The sequence below is a fragment of the Aspergillus chevalieri genome, chromosome 7 (genome assembly GCF_016861735.1).
Source record: "Aspergillus chevalieri M1 DNA, chromosome 7, nearly complete sequence".
Classification (NCBI taxonomy): domain Eukaryota; kingdom Fungi; phylum Ascomycota; class Eurotiomycetes; order Eurotiales; family Aspergillaceae; genus Aspergillus; species Aspergillus chevalieri.
The window spans coordinates 1,720,398-1,738,774 of NC_057368.1; the positions used below are offsets into that span (position 1 = coordinate 1,720,398).

At 50.4% G+C, this 18,377-nt stretch overlaps 5 protein-coding genes and 1 non-coding gene across 6 annotated transcripts; 3 read left to right on the forward strand and 3 right to left on the reverse strand.

Moving 5' to 3' along the window:
• Positions 1–2,349: 2,349 nt before the first annotated feature.
• Positions 2,350–7,473, reverse strand: swr1 (putative SNF2 family helicase/ATPase (Swr1); the record flags this gene model as incomplete). Its single annotated transcript, XM_043282932.1, has 1 exon — positions 2,350–7,473. One exon carries the CDS (start codon positions 7,471–7,473, stop codon positions 2,350–2,352), a length of 5,124 nt encoding a protein of 1,707 aa, XP_043140262.1.
• A 484-nt stretch (positions 7,474–7,957) lies between these two features.
• ACHE_70584S (uncharacterized protein) lies at positions 7,958–8,573 on the forward strand (the record flags this gene model as incomplete). The annotated part of the gene is made up of 3 exons (XM_043282933.1): positions 7,958–8,083; positions 8,161–8,472; positions 8,544–8,573. 3 exons carry the CDS (start codon positions 7,958–7,960, stop codon positions 8,571–8,573), a joined length of 468 nt encoding a protein of 155 aa, XP_043140263.1.
• An 872-nt stretch (positions 8,574–9,445) lies between these two features.
• On the forward strand, positions 9,446–13,691 carry ACHE_70585S (C2 domain protein; the record flags this gene model as incomplete). Its single annotated transcript, XM_043282934.1, has 4 exons — positions 9,446–11,391; positions 11,449–11,634; positions 11,687–12,155; positions 12,213–13,691. 4 exons carry the CDS (start codon positions 9,446–9,448, stop codon positions 13,689–13,691), a joined length of 4,080 nt encoding a protein of 1,359 aa, XP_043140264.1.
• A 257-nt stretch (positions 13,692–13,948) lies between these two features.
• ACHE_70586A (RidA family protein) lies at positions 13,949–14,722 on the reverse strand (the record flags this gene model as incomplete). Its single annotated transcript, XM_043282935.1, has 3 exons — positions 13,949–14,095; positions 14,182–14,489; positions 14,581–14,722. The coding sequence occupies 3 exons, from the start codon at positions 14,720–14,722 to the stop codon at positions 13,949–13,951; spliced, it is 597 nt and encodes a 198-aa protein (XP_043140265.1).
• Positions 14,723–14,980: 258 nt separating this feature from the next.
• On the reverse strand, positions 14,981–16,732 carry ACHE_70587A (uncharacterized protein; the record flags this gene model as incomplete). The annotated part of the gene is made up of 2 exons (XM_043282936.1): positions 14,981–16,390; positions 16,583–16,732. 2 exons carry the CDS (start codon positions 16,730–16,732, stop codon positions 14,981–14,983), a joined length of 1,560 nt encoding a protein of 519 aa, XP_043140266.1.
• Positions 16,733–17,927: 1,195 nt separating this feature from the next.
• ACHE_t70005S lies at positions 17,928–18,000 on the forward strand. The gene has a single exon. It is a non-coding gene; the product is annotated as a tRNA-Lys (tRNA).
• The last annotated feature ends 377 nt before the right edge of the window (positions 18,001–18,377 follow it).

An 18,377-nucleotide genomic window follows, 5' to 3' on the forward strand; every position in this document is an offset into this window, starting at 1 on the left:
TGCCATACATGAGGCATTTGTTCATTTGGATCAGGCAGAAGGAATGGAAGACCCTTTGGGAGGAATCACGTTTGCTACCCTGTATAAATGGGATCGTCAACGGTTTTACTTAATCCAGCACATGGGTGCATGGGTAACTATTCGGTGCTCTGTCCATATTCCAGAATCGGTATAGATTCCATACTGGGACTGGACCCAGACCAGAACGAACCATAGTTTGTTGCCCGGTTGCTATACCAAATATGGCGAAGATTCCGATGCCCTACCAGGCCTCCGTCCACCATGTGTCCTCCTTTTTGCAACTCCTCTGAGTTTGGGGATGATGGTAACGTTTGTTTGATGATGTTGCTTGTTCCGGTTGAAGGTCTGAATGGGGAGTAGTGCAGCGTAGCACAACGACATGCAGTTGTTCCTGCACATCGGGTGTATGAAGATTGTCATCTTGCCCCAATTCATCACCCACCTCTTATCTGTACGCTAGGTGATCAGGTTTCTATGACGATTGCAATCAGTATCTCAAATTACGAGAGCTTAACATCTATTTGTAGAAAGAGCCTCTCTCCTGACTGCCTGTCGCTTGACTGTCATTTCTCCACGGGAAATGAACGGACTTGATCTGTGCCCAGAATAGAGCCCACCATGTCTCTCCGTACGAGTCATGTCCTTGCCCCCCTCTACCTTCTTGACAGAAACTGATCCTGAGCTGATCGAGAATGGCTGGTGCGTTTATACCATTCTAGACGATTGGGTTTTTGACATGAGTCCAGACATTTGTCGGCATGACTAGCTACGGATTGATCCTGGCCCATAGAGCCGGAGTACATACACACAGACATCCATGCACATTTGTAATTCAGATAGAATTTTCGTCTCTGACATTTCCTGTACAGGATACTATGACGAGCACTGCGCAGTCACTCCTATAGGATTTGGTAGAACACGAAACGAAACCCATACCGTGACAGAAACAGTTTGTTTCATGATCCCGGATAGGGCAAACTCCTTCCTGCATCCCTGAAGCAGTAGTCAACGATAATGATACAAAATCAAATCAGGTGGTTAAGTACACAGAGCACAGGAAACCTAAATAAAATTACAGTTGACGGATCAACGCCTTTTCCCTTTTACGGTTGTCATCGAAAGCTGTACTCCGTACATACTCCGTTCGTTCTATACAACACTAGTGCTGCACGTGTAGTTCTGACTAAGACGCCGCGCTGGTTACCGAATCGGTCGAAGGCCCCGTGACTAGAGAATCATTGATCCGCGGTGATCTTTTTTGCCCGGGTATGGAGTAGTACAGCTGTTGGAGATTTAACTTTGCTTGATTGCACCATTATTGCCTCCGCTCCATCTGTTTTTGTAATCTTACATTAGTTATGTCATTGTGCTTGTGGACTGGGCTAGCTGGCTGGCTAGATACAAAATACTTTACAGAATTATGCCTGAACATTATGCACGATGACTAACTACATGAACGATCCTCCGTAGTTATCTGTACTCTATTCAACATAACACTTTCCTCTACTCTGTATACTACGCTCGATCTATCTACACTCACAAGCACATGCCAATTGGCTTGTAGAACACAAAACACACCATGACCCCGCCAACAGCCGTGATCCAGCACGCGGATGATGGGTCAAAAATATTCTCGTCGTTTCCGTGCCATCGTTTCAGGTCAGCCAGGGGAGGACTTTAACAAACTTGCCCTTGTTGGGACCTCCACCGCACAACGGCTAACCCTGTCAATATGATTATGGTTATGGTTACGACGGTCCACTGGGATGCAACGATGTACTTTGTTCGCACAGGATCTGATTTTCTACTCCGGAGTGCTATTCTTGTCATTCTAGACGAGGACAGGTACATATCACCCGGAAGAGAGAAATGCATAATATTAGGTTTCGATTGATTGTTTCAAAAAAGTGGTGTTGGAGTGTGGTAGGTTTGGCTAAGTGGCTAAGCTAACAACACATACAAGAAGTGAAGAAATGAGAAGAGAAGTCAACACTTAGACGTGCCTGAGTGGTCGTCTATCCATCATGCCATTCATTCATGCCAGATGCGGCTTGGATATCACAAAAAATACAAATAGAAAACACCAATATGCTTGCTCAGCCCATACAAGACAAACACACGCAAGACTCCGGTATACAATCACTATCACATACAGAGTACATAAGTTCCCTTCTCTTTCCAAACAAGAATGAGCACCCGGAATCCATCCGACAGACTCAGAACCAATCAAGCCAATAAATCTTGCATGACTCCCCACCAGGACAGAAACAAACTCATGATTGAACGAAGAACGGCCGTTGTCCGAGTGGTCTCTGGTATGCACGTTGTTCAACGGCGTCGTTTGAGACGATGCTCCTTGCCCTTCTTGGACTTTTTCTTACTCTTGTCTGCAGGCAAAACAAGTGGCTCATCCTTCATGTTCCACTGCATGAATCGGATCAGATACTCGTCAACGTCACCCGGTTGCCAGTCCACACCGGCCTCATCGTCCGGTCCATGCACTTGCGGTGTGGTCAGAAGCTGGGCCCCAGGTGTTGTTCCGTCCTGTTCCGGACCCGCCGTGCCCAGTGGCGATGTCTGCCCTGGGCGTCGTCCAGGCACGTTGTGCTCCTCGAAATCGCCCTCGTCTGCATGCTCCAGTTCTTTCTGTGCGTTCTTGGCCGCGTCGATATCCTCCTTGTCCTCGACGTGCTCGAATCCCCGTGATGGCCCGCCACTTACTCGAGTTTCCAACACTCGGTCCATGGCTGCTGTCGCTTCGTCCTGATGACCGTCAAGCGCGTCATCCTGGCCAAACATCTCGTGCGGGTCTAGTTTGGTCATATAGTCCGTGTTGAACTCTCCCTCCTGGATCACGACGTCGTCCAGCATCCGCTTCTGGTTTGCTTTGCGGAGGATATTTGACTCGATCGTGTATTCAGACACAAACCGGTAGATGTGCACGTCGCGCGTTTGTCCGATACGGTGGCATCGGTCCTGACACTGCTTGTCCATTGCCGGGTTCCAGTCCAAATCGTAGAAGATGACTGTATCCGCGCCCGTCAGGTTGATACCCAATCCACCAGACCGACTAGACAGGATGAACGCCAGAATACGATTGTCGTTATTGAACCGATCGGTTAGGATCTGGCGCTGCTCGACCTTGGTTGTGCCATCCAGACGGAGATAACGGTGTCCGTGAATGTTGAGGAACTGTTCCAGGATATCCAGCATCTTGGTCATTTGGGTGAAGATCAAAGCCCGATGGCCACCCGCCTTCAGGTCGCGAAGCAGCTTGTCGAGTCGCTGGAGTTTGCCGCAGTCGTACTGCAACAGACGCTTGTCGGGGAAAGCGATAGACAGGCGCATCTGCGCTTCGTGGAAGGGGTCATACGGCGGCAGCCGCTCAGCTTTAGTCAGGGATCGGCTTTCAATTGGCGTAAGAGCAGCATCGGTGACGCCGGCTGCTATGGCAGCGGGTGTGACGCAGGCAAAGCGTTGCACGTAGCCCTCCATCATCTGCGACCGTTCCTCAATAGACAGAATCATGGAGGCGAGCACAGAGGATCGATTGGACAGCCAATCCGCAAGGGACTGCTTCCGCAGCGGGCCGTTAGAGGTTGGTCGGTCTTTGCTGTCGGCCGTGAGGAACTCGATAAGACTGTTTCCGTACACTGGACGGCGGCCGTGGCGATTTGACTCGAAGTACAGACACCGTTCTAACTCGGCCATCCGCGCCTTTCGGCAGTCGTTCTCCAACGACTCCAGCGTAGACAGTGCGGTGGAACCGTTGAACTCCATTTCCCAGTTAGTCCGATTGTATTGTCGTTCTCGCAGCGTGCTGAACGGAGCGTAGGCCATCAACCGGGTGCTGTCATCCGCCAGTCGGCGGGAGATATTTTCCCGCGAGATGGGGACTAGGTTGAGAAAATCGAGATCGAGCTTGTCAAGAGGATGCTCGTAGAGCAAACGGCGTCGTACGAGTGACTCTTTGATCAGGTACTCCGTAGCAATCGACCTGGGCATAGCAAAGGACGTCGAAATCTGTCTCGTCTCGAACAGATCCGGATGGTTACAGACCTTGCGTAGCTGCATCAAACAGTTGATGATAGACAAGTAATTCCCGGATGCCAGTGTCTCTTTGGTCTGCGCGCGCGACATGAACCCATCGTAGAGAAACCGTTGCCGCTTCGACAGTCGACAGTAGACGACATGTTCATATTTGCCCGGCATCTGCTTCTCCACATCGGCCTTGAGCCGTCGCAAAATGTACGGCCGTAGCACGGTGTGGAGCTTAGTGACGACCCGTTTGGCTTCATCGTCCATCGTCTCCCGGCCGTGCTCGAGGATCTGCTCGACAGGCCGCCGGAACCATTCAGAAAAGTTCCTCAGGTCCGCAAAACCTTCGATACCCGTGCCATCGCCGCTGTCATTTGGCATTAGGAAGAAGAGCAGAGACCACAGCTCGGTCAAGTTGTTCTGCAATGGCGTACCCGTCAGGAGAAGACGCGCTCGTGTCCGGAACGTAAGCAACGCTTGCCACCGCTGGGAGCGGAAGTTCTTGATGTTATGCGCCTCGTCAAGAATCATGTAGTGCCAATTCCGCCGCTTGAGCACCTGCTGGTCCTGCAAGACCAGCTGGTACGAGGTGATCAGAACGTTCCAGCTCGTATCGTCCATCCAGCCTCTCCGCTTCTGTCGCCGCTCATCTTGATTGCCATAGTAGGTCATAATCTTGAAACCTGGACACCACTTTTTGAACTCCATCTCCCAGTTCAAGATGACACTGGTCGGGACGACGACCAAGTGCGGGCCCCAGACCTCGTTCTCCACTGCCAGGTGCGCCAGCAGCGCAATTGTCTGGATCGTCTTACCCAGACCCATTTCGTCTGCCAGAATGCCGTTGATGTGGTTGGAGTATAGCCCCGCCAGCCAGTCTAGGCCGAAGTGTTGGTATTCACGTAGACTGCCCCGTATCAACTGTGGGATGGGTGTCTTCATCCCAGGCGTCGTTGTGCCATTGCCGCCCGTCACTTGCACGGACTTCTCGACTTCCTCAATTTCCTCTTTCTGCTCGGGAGGAGCTTCGTAGGATGAGAATGACTCGGGATCAGATGGCTTCGTGGCCAATGTACCTGGAGATGCTTGACTAGAAACCTCTTCTCCGCTTGGTTGTCGAGCTTCAGGGTGTTTATTATCATGGTCCACCTCCATTTCTGTAGGAAGATGTGAATCAGGTTCAAGAGGTGTCTCATTATCAGCGGGCACGGCCACATCGGGCATTTCAGTCTCCGGGAATTCTTGATCTTGTTCTGGTTCTGTGTCCGGCACCGGACCTGATTTTGATGTTTGTTCGGATTCTGGTACTGGTACAGTATCGGATTCAGGTTTAGATTCTTTGGCTGGTTCGAGAGTAGTAAAAGGGGGAGGTAGTGGTGTATCGTCAGGAGAATCATGTGGGATGACATCTTGGAAAATAGCTTCTGGTTCTGCAGGAGCGTTATTGGGAACGAGAAAGACTTCATCAGCATCTTCGGGCTCTTCTTCGTCTTCCTCGTCCTCGTCATCATCTTCCTCATAATTAGGAACTACTCCGCTGTCATCACCATGAACATCAACGTTATCATCATCTCCGCCATTATTATCAACTTCCCTGTCCTTCGAAGAGAAAAATCCCAGTAACCCTGGACCTTCATCAACTTCCTCCTCTTCAGAACCGGCATCCTCGGACTCCCCGCCTCCATCACTATCCCCCATATCGTCATCCATATCGGTTGATGCGTCGCTATCATCAATGAGCATGGGATCAACTTCATCCAGTTCCACCTGCTCCGCTGATGACTCAAGGTCAACGAGAGTACCTTCATCGTCTGGCGAAGTGGTCTCTGCAGAGTTTACGGACGCCCGATTTTGTGGGAGATTCGCGTATTTCAGCCGGAGTTCTTCTGCTGTTAAGTCCTCATCATCGTCGATTCCACCAGCGCTCTCTTCCGAATCTGAATCGGACGACATGTTGCTTTCATCATCCGCATTGTCATCGGATGAATCATCTGTTTCGGCTTCTTCGCCTTCACTTGAACCGGGCACGTCGCTTCCTGTCTCACCAAGGATCTCTTGTCGCCTCTTTTCAAAGAGCATCGTAGATTGTTTGATGGCACGATCTAGAGCTTGTTGGTCTTCGACCTTCCGCTCTTCCTCCCAACGTGCCAAACGCATCCGATCCACTTCTGCTCGGGCAAGGTCGAACATTTTCTGCAGATCCTTGGCCAGTTGCTTGCGTTTACCGCGCATCTCCTCCTGCCGCTCTCGAAGTATGTCTTCCGGGTCCTTGTTTCGCTTCCTCCATGCATCTGCACACCACTGTGCGAAAAGTTTTGCTGTGTGTCGATGCCGCCGGTGTTCCTGGTCGAGGAGTTTCTTGAAATACAATGCATGTGCGACGAGGTGATCTTGATGGGAGTACTGCGGTGGAGGCTCCTCTTGCGCTTCTGGAAGATATGCGGAGCAAACCTCTTCACTCAAAAGACCACCAGGTTTCGCAGCCTCCTGTATCCGACGCCGCTTCTCAGCCTCCCCTGCAGCTTCTGCAGGCGTAAGAATCCCGTCGTCTTTGAATTTCGCGTCGTCGCTCTCGAGCCATTCCCGAAACGATCCGTATTTTCGCGGTAATAAAACATGGGACGGATGCTGCGCGCTAAGGGAAGGTTTCTTGACTTTGATCCGTAATCTCGGAACTCGCTGTCCACTTTCATCAACTTGATCCTGATCACCGTAAAGGCCTTTTTCGATATCGTCCAACCCGTTAGGCGTTGACGGAGACTGGCGGGACCGACTCGCATTCGGACTGGAGCCGTTGACGCTCTCGCTGAGAGGCCCGTGAACTCCAGAGCTCCGTGACCTTGTCCGTGAATGCACTTGCTTCGGTAATGGAGATTGTGAGACGCGTTTATTTCGACCATTTGCCCCCCTTGTTATACCCGAAGTCATTGGCGATCCGTTTGCTGAAGCCTTGCCCCCGCGGGATTTCCCAGCCCTCTCCAGCTGCGACGGCGAGGACGTGGCCGTCCTTGCTCCCCCAACACCATTCTTGTTCGTAACCTGTTTTTGAACCTCCTGCGCGGGTTTCTTATCGGACGGAGGTTGCATATCGGAACGACTCGAATTGACTCGGGAAGATTTGCGCCTTCCATTTTCGATGAACGACGTCGGTCCATCTGCGCCAGCTTTCTTCCAGGGAGGCGACGGTGCTCGGGAAAGGGAGCGTCGGGGCCCGCCAAGTTTCCGCTTCTTCGATGGAGGCCCCTCGGGCTCGGTCGTTGGGACTGGATCATTTTGGAGCTCGGAAGGGATCGAATCGCGGGTCGCAGGATTGGTAAAATCGGCGGACGGAGGTTGTTCGTGGGTGTTGGGGTCTGATAGGGAAGTCACACGATCATCTTGGTGGGAGGTGCCATTCGCGGTGCCGTTTTGCATGTCTCGTTAACCACAGATGAAAGGGGCCCTCTTGACAGCTGACCCCAATTTTCCGAATGAGGACGCAATCGGATTGGAAAATTTTGACATCAACGGATAGCTGTGAGTAAGTAGATATGCCACACAAAGTTTGGCATAGTTATCGGCTCAATAGCGTGGCTGGCAAGGAAATAAACACAGTCATGCAGCAATAGAGAGATGGGCGTGAAAAGTGGTCTTTTTTTTTTCATACGTGACGAGGAGACGTGTATGTAAGCGCGTCTGTAATGGTGCCCGAGGTGTCGATGTTAGATAAGCAGCCGTCATGGTTGCAATTCCGACTTCATCACTGGCCGATGGGCCATTTCTTTTCTTTTGCTCTCAGATATACTCCCTTTCGCACTGCCAGTACTTCATTTTGGCAGAACGGTAAGTCCTTGTGTCATTTACGGTGTCGCCTGAGTGTCTGATTGAAGTATCAATACTAACGTGTGAGGAAAAAAAGATGCTGTCTCAGCGAATCTTGACCCGGCGCCTGCCCCAGCTGGCTGCCCGCACGACTGTCCCCCGCGCTCCTTTTTCGCAAGGCCGGAGCCTCAGTGCTTCTGCTGAGCTCGATGACCCTTTGCAGGTATGAGGTGTTATTCCGGCGATAGTGTTCTGCTGGTATCAGGTCAATTGACGGCTCCGGTGCTTCCACCCTTTCAGAATGGCAACTACCAGAACCCTCCCCGTGTGAAGCGTCAATTCAGAGATCCCTATGGCGGCTGGTGGGATCAGCAGGAGCGTCGGAACTTTGGCGAACCCGTTCACGAGGAGAACGAAATCCTTGGTATTTTCAGTCCCGAGGAGTACACCCACGTCACCCCCCGCAAGGGTCTGTTCCAGATCGGATGCTTCGTCGCAGCTGTCTTCGGTTTGAGTGCCGTTGTAGCCCAGTTCTACCCAGACAAGCCTAGTGTCCCCCGGACATTTCCTGATGGCTTGGAGAAGGAGCTTGGAGGCGCACACGCTGCTCCGGTAAGTTCTCTGATTATGCCTGAGATGGCTTTATGGCCACTTCATTCTTGCATACTAACATCGCATCTTAGGCGCGCAAGCCCGGCCAGGAGTCCTGGTAAATGGCCATCTTGATGTTTCCATTTCTACATGTGTAAATAACATACTTGCAACACGAACTTTTTGTTTTTCTTCCTTCGGCGTCACTCGTGGATCGGATAGTCGATGCTCCAACAGTCGGGCTCACTTTCATCGGGATATCATTGAGTGATTGATTATTATCCTAGTGGCACTACGATTGTGATGCAATCATATGGTAGCGTCAGGCAAACGGGTTCAGAGTAGTCTACATATGGAGGGACTAGGGTCAAGAGCAGGAGCGAAAGGGGATAGTGCGCGAAAGCTACTTTATCTGCCATCTAGTGCGCCAAAGTGACGAGTGTCTACTAAAAATATAAAATAATAGTGGGTATGTCTTTGTCTAATTTGATGCTTGGGCAGCCACAAACGACGACCGTAGAAAAACACCGTCGATAAAGGGACCAATTTCTCTTTTCTGTTAGGGATACATTTTGCAAGCCTGTAACTGGTCCGGACAAATAATCCAGACGCAAATAACTCTTTTCGGTCATTGTTTTACCTGGCGTCGTGGTTTGGGCGCTGGTGGTTAGCTCTTCTGTTGGTTGTTTCGGGTGCGACAAAAAAATAACAATCCCGCCGCAGGACAGCTTCCAACCTCTCACTTTCCTGGTCCTTTCCCTCTATCTTCAACAGAAATCGTCCCCCCGCTGAATACTTGATTTACCCCTCCTTTCCCTTTCGACTGCGTCGTCTATACTGCCAAATAATATAGCACTCGTGGCACAAGGTCCTGGGTTGATTATTCGGGGATCCTCCCTTATCCATGGTCCCACACTCCGCACCTCCCCTCTTCCCGAACGCTACAGTGTTATCTGGATAATACCCCTGAGAGAAGGAAAGGCGAAAAGACTCCATGTCGACAGCATCTAATCAATCCCGAGGCATTAATCGACGCATCAACAGCCTCCAGAATGAAGCCCGACATTCGCGCAGCCTCTCCGGGTCACGGAGGCGTCCCGTCAATTCCTCCGCAGCTTATAGCTATGCTCTCCGTGTAGCTTACCTGGCACACCTCCTCCAGCCTCGATCTCGTCGAGTACAAAATGTACAAACGCCGCACAAGCCGAAACGAGCGTCGACGTCGTTCCATGACCTGATGAGCGACTTCTCACTGGTCAGGGATTCCAAAAGTACGCGGTTTCCGCATGGATTCATCGCAGAGCTTGAGAAGCGGTTGACGGGTGTTTTGATCGGGAAGGAAAAACGAAAGGAATACCAGGATGCGTTGGTGGTTAGGACATTTGCTGCGTTCTTGAACACGTTGAAGGAGCAGTCATTCAAAAAGCGGATGGAGAAAGATCGACGCGCTGAAGACTTGGTCTTGATCTTCTACTCGAATGCAACCAAGGAACTTAGCAAAGGCAAGGACCCAGATGATGATCACTGGAAGTTCATGGTCGATAGACATGTTGCTCTTTTCGTCCGCTTGATTTCGCTCATCCTGAAAGATAACGACTGGTCGAAGGAACGGCCCGAATTGTCCAATCGGTTGTCAGTCCTTGAGAACAAGTTACTTTCTCAAGACCAAGACTTAGTCCAGACAAATGGGTCTGACCAGAAGACGACAGAGGTGGTGGCCCCGCTGAGCTACGACGTGAAGGACATGCCTCTCGTGCAGCACGTCGCCAAGATATTTGGGATGACCAACTCTCAGGTGCAATCGGACATCGACAAAAACAGAGCGGTTTGGACCGCGCAGGCAGCCCTGCAGGATTTGAAGTCCTATCAAGCTCACCTAAGTCTCAAAACCCGGAAGACCCTGGCGCAAGAAGACTTCGAGAGTGATGAAGGGTATGAACACTGGAAGAAGAGCGAGGGCCCTGATCTGTCGCAAATGATGCTTGCCATCGTTCAGTCCAATCCGGAGCTCGCTAAGAATACACCGGGTGTGCTTCCACGGTTCAACCCTGGTGCAGCGGATTACAGTTCTGATTCGAGTCCCGTGGAATTGACTAGGTCGAACTCCGACAGGCCAACTTCATACATCATTGACCAACCCGTGGACCTTAGTTCGTTAGCACTGAGTGACAACGGCGATGCCTCGGATGAGTCCGACACCTATACGTACATACCATCAGACCCACGGGCTGCATACAGATTCATCCTTACTCAGACACTGAATCACGATCTGAGGGACCGTGAGATTGAAGCGAGTCAAGCTGACTCGGAAGCCCCGTCATTCAAGCTGCTTTCGAAGCAGTCTACTGAGCTCTTGAATGAAATCTGTCTTCGCTGGCGAATTCCCAGTTTCTCAAGGATTGCTTTGTTCTTGGATGTTGCCCGAGAGAAATTCGTTGATAATGAGATTGACTTGGATACCCTCGACTCGGCATTCACCTTTGTCAAGCAGTCGCCTGGGTCAGAGGGCAAGAAACGTAGCAGTTATATGTCTTCGGTTCTTTACGACAGAAAGAAATGGACGATCCACGATCTTCTTTTGATGCAACAGCTACTTTCCTCGCTCCACGAGGCTTTACTGCGGGAACTTTACGATGTCATGATGGACTGTTTTGAAACGAAGCCTCGCCCGATTGGTCCAGTTATGTACGTGCTAGAGAGCCACGTCCAAATGGACCCTAATTATACAGAGGATGCCGAGGATATCGATCGTTTTCGCACATACGTTCAGGAAGGGCTCTCTCAGAAAGCGACGGAGAAGTATCAGGATATTCTTGGTGAAACGGTGCCTGTGGAGCAGGAAATCTGGCAACCAGACCATGTTATTCAGCTTGGCGAAACCATAATGAAACTTGGTCAGAAGATTCGAAAGCGTTATAGGAATAATCCGGAAATTATTGGGTAAGGATTTTTATCCTGATATATGTCACTGTTTGCATCCTTACTCACCGATCGCAGGGTAAATCCATATACTACTTTGCTGGCCAATGTTCTCCCCATCTTTGCAGAAGACGCTCATGAGATGGTGGTCAGAATCATGGAACACACAAAAGCAAAGGGAGAAGAAATGGATATGCAAGACGGGTTTGACCTCTACAAGCAACTGGCAGCGATACGTCGTGTTTTTGCCGAGACATTGCCTGAGTAAGTTCTGAGACCTTTTCTTTCCTTTACATCCGATACTCATACTTGACAGTGTTCCTTTCCCGTTCCATGTGGAAAGCCTACTTGAGGACTTTGTATGGCAGTGGCTGCGCTTGACAGAAGCGAAGGTCTTGGACTGGGTTGAGCAGGCGATCAGAAAAGACAACTTCGGCGTCCGGGGCGATGGCTCAGAGGAAACAGTCCCCGAAGAGTACAGACATAGCGTATCTGCCATCGACATTTTCCGCTCGTTCAATCAAGTGGTTGAGCAATTGGTCCAGCTTGAATGGGACGATGACCTCGGATATGCCAAGTTCATGACTGCTCTGTCTAAATCGATAAGCAATGGAGTAGCGAAATACTGTGAATCGCTGGAGAAGATGTTCTCCAGGGAGATGGATCGGCTGTCGCCCGATCAGGAAGCAGCTATGAACCAAACGGCCCAGGAAAAACTGATGCAATTCGCCAAAGATACTTGGACAAATAAGGAGAAAATTGAGCCATTCCAGTTCTTCCCTGAGGTTCGTACAACTGTCTCCCTTTTACCTTGTTCGAGCACAGCTAACAACGATTCACAGTCCATGGTCAAATTGAATAACATTGAATATGGTCTCACCCAACTTGATAAGCTTGAGCATGAGATTAACGTTGACGGTTGTGCTGAGGTAATTGCACAGCATGCTCCTCCCCAATTGAGTAAGATCCGCAAGTCGACGACCTACGTCTTCACAATCAAGGTTGTGGAGGCCGAAGACCTTAAGGCATGTGACATGAATGGACGGAGTGATCCTTATGTCGTTCTCGCCGATGAGTATCAAAGACGCATCGCCAAATCCCGTATCGTTTACAACAACCTTAACCCTCGATGGGATGACGCAGTCGACATCACAACCCAAGGACCCTTGAATATCATCGCAACGATCTGGGATTGGGACGCAGTGGGTGACCACGACTATGTGGGTCGTACATCCATCAAATTGGACCCTGTGCACTTTAGTGATTTCCTGCCAAGAGAGTACTGGCTGGATCTGGATACTCAAGGCAGGTTGCTACTTCGTGTCAGTATGGAAGGGGAGCGGGACGACATCCAATTCTACTTTGGCAAGGCTTTCCGAAACCTCAAGCGGAGTGAAAGAGATATGACACGCAAGATTACGGAGAAGCTGTCTGCATATATTAGCCACTGTCTGTCACGGCGGACGTTGAAATCTCTATTGTCCCGCGGGCTTAGTATCAGCACTGTTTCCAATTTCCTGAACCGGAATCGTGGACAATCGAACTCGGCAATTCCAACTGCGGCGGATGTTGAAAACGCATTAACTCCGCTGTTCGATTATTTCAATGACAACTTTGCCATTATGAACAAGACGCTCACGTCTGAAGCAATGAAGATGGTTATGGCCCGTCTATGGAAAGAGGTACTGGCTACCATTGAGAGTCTACTTGTGCCACCTTTGTCGGACAAACCATCGCATCAGAAGCCTCTTACGATGCAAGAGGTAGATATCGTATCACGCTGGCTCGTGCTCCTCCTGAACTTCTTCCACGCCATCGACGATGAGACCGGCGAGGCACACGGCGTCTCGATCGACATCCTGAAATCACCTAAGTACCACGACATCCAATCCATAAACTTCTTCTACTTCGAACCCACCGACAGCCTAATCCGCACATCGGAGCGAATGGCCTCAGTCACAATCTCCCGACAACAAGCCAACAAAAACCGCGTCTCCGCACCACCACACCTCAGCGCCGGAGGCACAGGAGGCTTTCTGGGTGTTCCAAGCGTCCGACGCGCCAAGAGCATCATGCTTTCCCGGAACCTGGGAACAATGAAGAAGCTGAAAGAGGAGAAGTGGCGCGAAGCCCAGGCAGAGCCAAACGACGACATGATCCTGCGTATTCTCCGTATGCGGCCCGAAGCAGCTGGATATCTGCGCGACCGGAGCCGTCAAAAGGAGAGACTTGCCGCTGCCGCGGCTGCGGATGCCATCGTGAAGCAGAGTCTTATGGCCGGTGCAGGTGGACGGATGACGGGGACGCTTGGACGGCGGTAATTGAATTGATCGTTTGAGAATCTATTTCCTCGAAGTAAATACATGTTTCTTTTTGGCAAGCAGAGGAGGGCCACGGCGTATATGTTGTTGTCGTTTCGTTTTGCGCGCCAATTTGTGAAATCTGACGGCCGATGGTACGAGAGATACGCAGCTACCAAGTTAATGAATCTAATCCAGTAATACTCTTCATGATATCCTAGTAGACTTTGGTAAGGTCAATTCCTAGTGACTATTCGTTCATTTTATCTTGACATCGTTTACTCCAAAGCAATGCACTCAATCTCAACCGGCACACCCTTGGGCAACTGCGCAACAGCCACACAGCTACGAGCCGGCTTGTGCACAAAGAACTTCTCATACGTAGCGTTCATCTCCGCAAAGTTGGCCATATCAGTCAAGAAGACCTACGCCACCATTAGCCACCATCACCAAATATCACCAGACCACCAACTCAACCAAAATCCAATGAGACGGGGGCAAGGACACGCACATTAACCTTAACAATTTTCTGCACGCTCGACCCGGCAGCGTCAAGGATAGCCTTGATGTTGTCGCAGCAAGCCTGGGTCTTGTCGCCGATGGAGCCGTCGATGAGGTTGGCGTTAGCGTCGGCGGGGATCTGGCCCGAGACGAAGATCTGGCCGTTGGCTTTGATGGCTTGGGACTGTTTGTACGGAGAGATTTGGTTAGTTGGGTTCGTTATTTCTGCGAGGGATTGGGATTCGCATGGATGGTTTTGAATGGGTTTGCGCCATGGGCATTGGATGAGCGTGGACGGACTTACGTAGGGGCCCGCAGCTATGGAGCGAAGTGATTGTCAGTAACAGCTTGACTCAATTGATAGGAATTGGAGCTTATCCTCCAATTCCTCAGCGGGATGGGAACGTACGAGGGCAAGCTTCCTTAGCAGAGACAGGAGTCATGGACATATTGACGGATGTAGAGAAAAAAGGCGACTGCTGGGTACGGACAGGAGGACGGTAAGAGAGATTACGAAGGAGGAGAGAAAGACGAGAAGTGCTCCGGAGCATGAGTAGTTGAAATAGAGAGAGAAGTTCTGGAGGGGTTGAAGAGTATTCCGCGGGAAAGTCGTCCGTTGCTTGCTTGGAGCCCCGCTATCGGTGGAGTCAGATGACTGGAGGGCGTACATGGATTACATTGATAAGGATGTGCATATATAGGGGTACACGGGTATCATATTATTTCAATGTATTGTATGTACTAGTGATGATAAGCTGCTTTCACAGTGTCGTATCAAGAAATATGTCCAGGTAAAATATGGCTATCAATTATGTTTGGCCTAAACCACCAAGCTGTTGCAGCTGCTGTAATAAGATGGCCGTTTGCTCGGGAGAGAATCCGAAGAACACTGGGCCATTGAAAACGATATTCGCAGGTGGGGAAGGCGCCGACTTATTCAGCTGAGGGTCATTGGGTGATTCCCCAGGGTCCACTGCAACACCAGGGACCTGGCCCTTGCTGTCATCATTTCGGATCGTCTGTGTCTCTGGCTCTGCCTTTTCAGGCTTAGGTGCAGGAGCCTTCGGTGCACCATGGCCAAAGGGACATCGACGCGGTGGTGGGGCTGCATCGGACTCATTCGGGGTGGTTTCTCGCAGGGGTGCGACAGAAGCATCATCCGTAGCCGGGTGATCTGGAGATATGTTCGGCTGTGTTTGAGGGGGTGGAACTGGAGCGGATGGAGATTGGGAAGGTGATGCTGGTAACGGGTCTGGCGGAATGGGAACAGGGATTCCCCAAGGCCTGCTTGGAGATTCCCCGACACGAATATCACGCAGTGGACGGTCAAAGTGGCCTTGTCGTTCCTCCTCTTGGTGACCCTCTCCCTCTTCCTCCCTAATAGTAGGGTGCATGTCCTGCTTCGGTGTATTACCAACATCTTCTGCCCATTTTTCCACTCGCTCCGCAGAGGAGCTGGAGCCCGGGACGCCATTCTCAGCACCCGGGAGGAACGCCTGGTGTTTCACTGACAGTCCTCGGATCATGCTGATGAGATTACCGTACTTGGCATCTAATTGCCGCATGCTTGACGAGTCTCTTTGGTATCGTGCAACGCAAATCGCATGGCTTCTAGGTACTTCGTGCTTGTGTCTCTCGACATATTCGGCAACTTCTTCCGGGGTGTGTTGGTCCAAAAACCTGATAGGGCATTTGGAGATGGGGCATCGGGCCGTCGACGATCTCGCAGAACCAGCCTGGCTGGAACGCCTTTCGTTCTTTTCGGCTTTGATGGGATCGACATCGTGTCCACACGCGTCATCGTTCTTGGAGTCGAAGGCGTCTTCGACCCCGTTGAGGGCCCCATTTTCAGAGGCTTTATTGTTTATCTTCGCGAAGGGGCAGCGCAGGCTTCCCTGCGTGCCCTTTGTCGTGAAGTCCTTTTCTAGACGGGCAGGTGTATCGGCCCTCGTCGCAACGACGCATGAATTGAGATATGTGAGCAGATTATCATCTGATGGACGTGGTACTGATTGGTAGCAGTCCAGTCCTTCCCTAATAGCGTTGACAATCGGTTCTCCTACGTGAGCAGATTCTGCAAGTGTATTGACTACATCAGAAGCTTTCAGCGACTGTTCATGAGGTGGGATGGAATCTGGAGGGCAGCGAATGATCTTCTCTGCGACGATCTTGGTATGGGTATCGGTTCCGCCGGGGATTCGATCTGCTAGTTTGGAATACTGAGACGTGTTAGCATTATGTCTCGACAGGCAGACTGCATATGAATGCAAAATAAACGGTGTGGAGTCTCATCAGATAATACATGACTAAAGAGTCATCGCCGCATATAGCGACTCCGATCTAGAGCTAAATTTTCTCATCCTTTGGAGACAGGGGTGGTGAAGCGGGACAGGGGTGGAAGAGGTATTTACCTGTTCGTGGGCATATTTCAGCCTTCGCTGCAAACTCCTCTCCTTGTTGTTCAGCTGGTGGACTGTCAGGAGAAGAGCCTCAAACGCTTTAGCCAACGTCTGTAGTTGCAGGTTTTGCTGCGTTTCGGGGACCACAGGAGTAGGCGACATTTTGCCTATTTAAGCAACAGGATTACAAGGGCACAGACGTTTCATCTGTTTCCAATATGGCGCTTCTGCTTGTTGGCAGAAGCGCGGCTGACCAAGCATAAACTTATGAGCAGAGAGAGAAAAGGGAAGAAAAAACTGGAGGGAGAAAGAAGTTGGGCTTAAATCTGACGGGCGAGAAGCTCCTTAAGCGAGTTGGCCCGTGCTGTGTCACGTGTTATCTCCGAGCAACGGTCCGTGGCCCAGGTTGACATCAGACAATACACTCCGGAATACTCTCCATACTTGTATGATCCAATAAATAACTATTTGATTAATTCTCTTCTGAGAATTGACCGAAATATGGAGAATAATGATTTGAAGGATCAGTGATCAGACCACTCATTCAAGCCCAACAAGCCTACTTACTGGCTGCGGTTATTCCACGTCCAGTTTCCAAAACTAGTCAGGTGCCTTCTCATTATGTTTAATCACTTTGATCAGTGTCTCAGTTCCGGACATTCCAGCAGCCGGGGGCGCCAATGAGTGCCCACTGTTTGTTATCAATGTGCTGGGGAGTCTGCCATTGTTGACAGAGTGCCGCAAGCCATGGCCTGATCTGTGTTTCACTGTAACATCGCTTGATACCTGATTTACAAGGCCTAATGCAGCCATTCTCGCTTCTAGCAACTCATCTCTGATCTCTACTTGGTGGAATTGGTCGATGTTGGTCTAGAGCCCGAGCAGGGTGGGAGCATGAAGTACGGAGTAGTAGATTGGAGAAATGCCCTTCCACGTATCTTCAATCCGACTTATAATGGATAGTCAATCACTACTCTTCTATTGGTAGGTGGCCGGCGGATCTTCCGGTGTCGATGATTCGGCTGTCTTGTGCAGTCGAACAATCGTATCGGTTCGACGGGATGCAGACTAGTCTGTATGTAGAGTCTCGGTGCCGTTTATATATTTCTGGGTCTACTTCTGGAACATTGCTAAATCGTACACAATGCATGGGACCAAGACAAATATGAATCCGAGCCACTAGAAGAGGAGTTTCGCAGGGATATGGCGACATCAATCAACAAATAGCAATGAGCTCAAAAAAGCATTGAACCACATACCGATGCATGTGAGCGGTCCTCACTTACATTAGTGCAATATGGTAAGAAGTTTTTTCATTTTTTTGTAAACAAAAGAAAACCCCTTCTCAACAAGCCCGGCCGGGCTAGCTCAATCGGTAGAGCGTGAGACTCTTAATCTCAAGGTTGCGGGTTCGACCCCCGCGTTCGGCTTCAATGAGAAGACGATCACGATTGATCACTTTATCTTTTTTTGATTTTTTTCTGGGGGGGGGGGGGGGGGGCAGATGGGGACTGAAAAATTTGGTCGCGTAGGGTTTGATAGGGCTTGTGTGGGGCTGCGGAAATGATGTCATGATGGAACAAAAGTAGTGCATGTACAAGCGCTACGAGATGCCTGACTTTTTGCTCTAAAGTTGTATTTCATAAAATTCAGATTAGATGCTTCGATCCGGTGAGTAGTATTTGCTTGCAGGAGCGCTCAACAATTTTGTTCTGCGAAATGTGTAATAGCCCATTGGCAACCGACAAGTATATACTCTTCAAACGGTTGCAATGTATCCTCCTAGGGCAAACCATTAGTTTCTCTA